Source organism: Telopea speciosissima, chromosome 6 (assembly GCF_018873765.1).
Source record: "Telopea speciosissima isolate NSW1024214 ecotype Mountain lineage chromosome 6, Tspe_v1, whole genome shotgun sequence".
NCBI classification, from domain to species: Eukaryota; Viridiplantae; Streptophyta; class Magnoliopsida; order Proteales; family Proteaceae; genus Telopea; species Telopea speciosissima.
In genome coordinates, this window is record NC_057921.1 from 37,423,996 (window position 1) to 37,431,470 (window position 7,475).

General features: G+C 41.7%; 1 protein-coding gene across 1 annotated transcript; it reads left to right on the top strand.

Annotated features, from left to right (window-relative positions):
* The first annotated feature begins 6,226 nt into the window (after positions 1 to 6,226).
* LOC122665702 (aspartic proteinase CDR1-like) lies at positions 6,227 to 7,261 on the top strand. The gene has a single exon (XM_043861854.1). It carries the CDS (start codon positions 6,227 to 6,229, stop codon positions 7,259 to 7,261), a length of 1,035 nt encoding a protein of 344 aa, XP_043717789.1.
* Positions 7,262 to 7,475: the final 214 nt, after the last annotated feature.

Below are 7,475 nucleotides of genomic sequence, written 5' to 3' on the forward strand. Positions count from 1 at the left end.
ATAGAGAGAATTTCAATTTCTTGATTTAAAAAAAAAACTATTTATTGATATATTTGAAAATTTTAATTTGAAATTGAAAAAGAATCCAACCAAAGAGAGCTTTAATGGAGAGGGTAAATATCACAAAATCTTACCCTCCCAATTTACTTGTCTAGGTAATAGTTAGGGAAAGATAGATAATTTGATACATAAATACAGATTTGATCATTGACATGACAAGATTGGCCTTCCATGATTAACTATTGAAAATAGAAAGGAAAATTTTTCAATACATGTTGGACTAATGGATCATATGGTCCAGATTATGGATAAATTTTGAAACTCAGGTGATCCAAAATACGGGTGTAAGTTTGACCATGTAGGCCCAAGCCCGCCCTGAGCCCAAACAAGGCTTGGGATATCCTGGCCCTGAGAGCGGGTTAGGATCGGTAATTTCTGGCCCTGAATTAAGGTCAAGCTCGGCCCACAATCCTGTGTTCTTCTTTTTCTTCCTGACCTAGCCCATACCCTGCATCTCCCTTTCCCCTTCCTTGAAAGAGTTAGTGTTACACCTGTACCCCAGATATCCCCTTATACCCAGGGCAATCCAAACCTTTCCTAATGGGTAATGCCTTATGACCATGGTCACCACTAATGACCTTGAACTGAAAATATTACTAAAAGAACCCCCTTGAAGACCTGGAAGTGTGGGCCAAAGCCCCGTAACTTTCCTTGAAGTTTGGGCCATGACAGCAACACCGGAGTTACGAATGGACTCACTCTTATTGAATCCGCTCGAGGATTCACCCGTGCTGCCATCAGCCTTTCTGGGTTATTTTCCTATGGGACCCACACCCCCGTGTCTCGGACACCCTAATTGAACCTTTGGACCTTATGGACCCCTACCCTTACCATTGGATGATTTATTTGGACCATGAGGTGGGGCCCATAAGGCTTAACTTAGGTGAATAATGTGTTTTATACACCCTAGCCTAAACCAAACAGACCCTAGTGGACAATTAAGTCCTATGGACTTAGGGTGCACCCCAAACATGACCTAATGGACCTAATGGTTATACCTAAGGCCAAACAAGCCCTAAGACCTAAACCAAAACCCATTTTAAGACCTAGGGCCACTAAGTGATTGGGGATACCTAAGACCACACACACCCTAAGGCCCATCTAACCCCCTTAAAGGATAGGAGAACCCCTCTCATTCACTTATCTCTCCCCCTCCCCCATAAATCGTGGAGGAGAAGAGATAAGAGAAAAAGAGAAGGAGGAAGAGGAAGGAAGAAGGAGAAGTAGAAGGGAATAGGAGGGGAAGGCAAGAGGATGGAAGCCATGGCAAGGTGGCTAGCATCCCCACACCTCCTCCCAAGCTGGACGGACACAAGGGAGAAGAGAAAGAGGAGGAGAAAAGATGGAGAGAGTGGCTGGAAGAAGGAAGCTCACCAAGGTAAGCTCCCCAAACCTGGCTCTCCCTCATTTCTCTTTGATTTTAATGGTTTCTTGAGCTAGGGCTAACCTAGGGTTCCATTTGGGACTCAAGGTGAAGCTCGGCCCTAGTTGGGAGCTCTAATGGATGTTGACCTAGGTCTATAAGTGCTGCAATTGCAGCCATGGCCAATAAATCCCTAGTTTGAACCTTAAAACCCAACCCTTAGACCAATGTGAGACCCAACCCTTGTAGGATCTTGGATCCTTGCGGTGAACCTAGGACCTAGTGACCCTAGGAGGGCTTAGACACCTCCCCCTTATCCCTGAGGTGCTAAGGAGCTCCAAGCTTCAAGCTGGAGCTGAAGCCCTCTGCAATCTCGAAAGAGACTGTCGGTGGACGAATGACCGGATCCATTTATCATGGTACCACCCATCAGTCCGCCTAGTATAAACTTTGCATAATGCCCTGAGCAGACGAAGGCACGGATTCACTCTGGTTGCCTCCGCCCGAAGCCTGTTGCTCTCGGGTCTGTCTTAGGAAATTGAACGGATGCAGGGGCGGACCCAAAAAACACATTTTCCCGTGGATCCGCTCCCTTTTAGGAGTGTCTTAGGTGTCGAATGGATCAACCACCAGACTCAAGTAAGAAGTTTCGCTCATAGGGTCCGCTCGCTCTGGTTTTACCTTTTGGCCTGAACGGAGTAAGGGGCGGATTCACCTCTGCTGAGACAGCCCGTGAGTCCGCTCGTGCTGTCTTGGTTGAAACTGGGTTTTAACCTTAAGGGCCTAGTATAGGACACCTCTATACATACTTTAATGATTGTTTTTGTATTCCTAGGCTACCCAACTCGATGGAGAGCGGGAAGCCCAGGTGAGATTCATGTCAACCACACTCGGTGACGCCTGTGTTAGGTGAGTGGGTTCTGGGTGACTTTATTGGGTTTGATTATTATATATTTGTTAATAATAAGCATGCTATGATAAATTTATAAGCATGGTGCGCATTGCATTTTATTCAATTGTGAACTGTTATGAATATGATAGTATGCTCACCATTGTATTGGGCTATGGTGCCGGGTGTGCCAGTATTGGATCCCCAATTTATTTAATTTATGAAAACTGTTGTATGTCATCCTGAACTGTATGTGCCATGCCATGCCGTACTGGTACTAGATGATATCATGATATGCGACGTTGATGCACCCAGAATACCTCTCGGGATGATAGGACTTACATATAGTATATCTGCGGCTAGGATGCTTGTTCCCTTATGCTACGACCCTTTCCAATAGGGATTTATGTGTTGGATAGTCTGAGCACCTGTGGTCTGTGGAGGTGGGAGAGGCCAGGACAGGGGTAGTGATGGCTATCGGGATTTGCCACTGGGTGGTCATGATGGCTTCTACCGGCGCAGGTCCCTTCATGATAATTGAGGTTACATTGGGGCGATAGGATAAGTGACCCTCAGTGTCTCCCGAGTTATCACAGTAACATATACTTGACCGATAGAATTGGGTGTTAGGTGGAAAATGAATCTAACATTAACACGCATCATTCTGATTGATATTGATTGTATGGTATGTGTGCATTCCCCTTTGCTCCCTCACTAGCTAGTGTAGCTAACCCCATTACGCAACCCCTTTTTAGTTGATTATGCAGAAGATAATACTTGGATGAGCACCGTTGGATGTGAATCAAATGGACCAGCGGCTGTGACTTGGATGTAGATGTACACCCAAGATTGGTGCCCTCGTGACAATTGTTTATTATTTGATTTTCTGTCTTCATTCCACATCCATGTATAAACTGTATGTTTATTTATAGGGAGAGTAACGAATGGTTACTTATGTTAGAATTGTAAAATATATTATCATTAGAGAACCGATGCTTTATAATTTTACATGATTTAATTTAATTTAATTTTGCTTCCGCTAACTCTGTATCTAGAACGGATTATTCTTTTTGTACGTTCCTTTCTGTTATCAAGATGTGATGATAGGGTGGACTATGGCTCAGGACACTATATCTATGATCTAGGTAGGTGTTGGGATGATGTGTAATTGTCCCAGTCATACCCCTATGTGGCAAAATATCTTACATCGGGATAGGGGCATGACAGTTAGACCAGAAATTCATATTTCAACTTCCACCCATGCCATGCATAACGCTGAAGGCTGAGATGGACAAGGGACTATATCATGGTCACTCTCCAATGGTTTTTAATTTCAATTATTTATGTTGAATTCTGATATGATACTCAAAGCATATCATGTTCTATACGTATTTCCAGTCCCAAGGGTGGGCATGATATGCGTAGATCTTTTAAATTTAATAGATGTTCGAGTACCAATATTTTTTCATTTGCAATTGGTAAATCCTTTATTTTAGTGAATGAGTTCTAATCAACCAACAAATCTAATAGCTTAGCTTGCCCGATAAATACTCCTCATGCCTAAGGTTATTTACTATTAGGGCCAATAAGGGTCCACCTGGCCTAACCCTAACGGTGGGTCAGGGTTGGATTTTTCAAACCCTGAGTCAAGACCAAGCCATGCCTGAGCCTAGCTAAGAGAACTTAAGATTGGACTGAGGTTTTAAAAAACCTGACCCAACCCAATGCTGTTGCAACCCAAAATCCAAAATGTGTCGAACCAATTTGGCAGTAGAATTTTCAATGAAAATTTGATTAAAGATTGGCTAAAATAGTCTTCCATTTTTTATATTTTTTTTGGGGTAAATGTTGGTTGGAATCATCTCAATCTTTTCACGTAAGAATTAGGACAAACACAAGGAAAGAAAAACATCTCTTTCCATCTTTCCATGGAAAAAGGTAAACCAATTAAAACATTGATGCATGATAATAAAGAATAAGATTTGCTAATCTAGAGAACCTCAATTGTTGCTCCTCCTCTAGATAATGGTTCTTCCTCCAATGAGCACACAAGTAAAGATGTTTTTTAACCTTCTTGATGCTTCCAAGGTTTTCTAAGCCAATGTAACATTCTTCTCCAAGGATGTAAATCCAAATCTTCAAGATCCTAGGGTTTCACCAAACCCTAATTCTCAAAAACCCCCCAAAAAATTAAGCAACAGAACAAAGAGGAGAGAGAGAAAGAGAAAGAGATTCGGCCAGAGGGAGGGGAGCCTGGAAAACTGCATCAAGGTTAGGGCACAACACCCCCCCCCCCCCCTTGTCTTTAAATAGGTGGGACTCTTCTCTTCCTATCCTTGTGAGAGTCTTATTCTCTCTCTCCACCAAATTGACTTGAATCGCAACATCCATTCTTAGTTTGCTTCTAATTAGGGAAGAAGCAAAATCTAAAAGCGAAAGGAAATAATTATTTATTTTAATTTTAATGGATAGTAAAACATTTGCATCAAATCTATTAAATTAAATAAATGTATTATTTAATTGATAAATCCCAAAAATACCCTTACTCAATAACACTTTATTATGTGCCAATCCTCCACTAATCAACAGCGTCGTTATTAAACCAAGGGCATGTATATCAATACTGTCAAGCCACATTCCATAGTCCATGTCCACAGTAGAGTGTCTGTGTACAAGATTGGAAACCGCAAAACATGATTAAACATTTTTAATCAAAACATATATATAATCTATCATTTTGTGTGAGAATAAGTTTTGCAAACCATTCTAAAATGGAACACGATCTAGAATCTCATTCAACCATCCACATATAATTTTTCTTTGACGTTCTCCAATCAGGCTGTGGAGATCTTGTTGAATGACTCTTTCACTCACAAAATGTTCACCTATTCCCAACACATCAACTTTGGTTCTTAGTAGGAGTGAAACAGACTGGGTCAGACCGGTTTTTTTAGAACCCTAGCCCAACCTTGAGTCCTCTTAGCTCAATCCAAGCCCAATCCGGCTCTAGGTCAGGCTAAGATATCTCGGCCCAAGCCCAACCCTGTCAGGCTCAGCCCAGCCTAGCCTCGACCCTGGTTGACCCTGATCGGGCTGAGTTAGTCCTGATTGACCCTAATTTTGGCAAGGGCCGGGTTGGACCTTCGACCCTAAGTTTTTTCTAGGGCTTGATTGGCCCTGACTTGCCATATTTTTTTGCCAGTTAGGTCATCCTATGCATTAAAAAATGAGACATACGTGACTGGATATTGGTTTGTTTCATACTCAATTGACTATTAGATTTTCTTTGGGTTAAAAAACTTAGCCTATCCTTGAAATTGTAAATATTTACATCCAACAAATAAATTAGCTTTTTTTTGGTAAACAAATAGATAATTAGATACTAAAAAAATTGCAAAATGTAAACAATAAATTATAAAGCATAACCTAACATAGGGTCGGGCCGGGCCGGGCCAGGTTAGGCTTAGCTCGAGGCCTCAAACCTGGCCCAGCCCGACCCTAACCTAGGGCCTGAAAATTTCAACCCTAACCTGCTCCTAGGGTTGAAAATTCCAGTTCAGGCCCTTTTCTCACTTTTTTCTCTGATTCACAATCTGGAAGTTACCTCCAAATTATAAAAGTATTCCTTGGACTAGCCAGGTTTGTTGCTCACATTAAAATCTCATCAGTTTTTTCCCATCGGCGTTGTTTCCTGTCACATCCATCAGTTATACATTTACTTTCCCCTTTTTTTGGTAAATAACATTTACTTTCCCCTTTTTTTGGTAAATAACATCTACTTTTTCAGTTTTCCTTTTAATTTGGGATCTATAAGCACACCTTTAACCTCGACTTTGGTAGTCAATTATCAATTATAAATCTCATGTCCTTGGCCTTTGTAGTGGCATTCCATTCTTTATCACCAAATAGCTTAAATGACTTTCATGGAGACTTTGTTATCTCTAATTTCTCTCCTCTCAAGTGCTTTGCTACTACATGCCGTTGTTGAAGGTCCCAAGGCCATCACTCTAACGCTTATTCACCCATTCTCCCCCCACTCACCTTTCTATCCAGGGAACATAACAGATGTGGAGAAAATTAATCTACTTATTCAGGGCACAGAAGCTCATATGCATCATCTATTCTCAACAATGAGAGAAGGAAACTTGAATGGTAGCAGTGAGGTTGACGACATAGTGACACAAGTGCAACGTACTGGTGCCTACTATGTAGCCCAGGTGGGTATAGGTTCATTTCCACCTGTTCCTGGCCCAAAGACGATGCCTTATTTCTTGATCATGGACACTGGAAGTCACACAACATGGGTTCAATGTGAAGGTTGCAATCGTTACGTCTCCCAAGGGCAACCCAATTACCCATACAAAAGATCTCAGAGTTATAAACCTATTCCTTGTGGTGACCCAACCTGTCCAACTCCAAACCAAGATTGCTTTCAATCATTTTGTGGATTCAGAATACATTATTCAGTTAGTACCACTGGGCCCTTAATAGTTGGAAGCATTATAAGAGAAACCTTAACCTTCCCTTCTGATTTTAGAGGTACAGAATCTTATAACAACTTATTCTTGGGTTGTGGCATTCAGTACGTCAACTTTAACTATGCATTTGGTGGGATTTTGGGCATAGGGCCTGGAGGCCTTGGACCTCGTCCCTTATGGGATCAAGTGGGCAAAAAACGCTTCTCTTATTGCCTAGTTCCTTCCGAACAACCCAATTATTGGTTATATATTGGAGGTGAAAAGATGGTAGGACAACAAGTGCAATCAACATCATTGCTGAGAGGATCTCACCCATCACTATACTATTTGGAATTGCAGGATATTAGCATCGCTAATGTTCACCTTGGATTGCAGGGATCCTTCTCTGGGGGTTGTGCCATAGATACAAGAGCTGGGATGACTTCACTTGTTTCAAATGTTTATGCTCGTGTGAGAATTGGTCTTATTTAGTACTTCACACAGTTTCATATTCAACCGTACACTAGTGGAAGTAGACCAAGAGATTTGCCCACTTTCGATCTCTGTTTCCCTAACCCGTCTGGTTTTAATAGGTTTCCAACTATGACACTCCATTTCAGAGGAGCTGACCTTTTGGTGCAACCCACCGGTATATTTTTAAGAGGGAGTAATTATGTTTATGTTGTACTTAAATCAGCTGCCACTA

What these genes read in the sequence shown, in the direction of transcription:
- LOC122665702 (XM_043861854.1), top strand. Translation starts at nt 6,227, where the DNA reads ATGACTTTCATGGAGACTTTGTTATCTCTAATTTCTCTCCTCTCAAGT.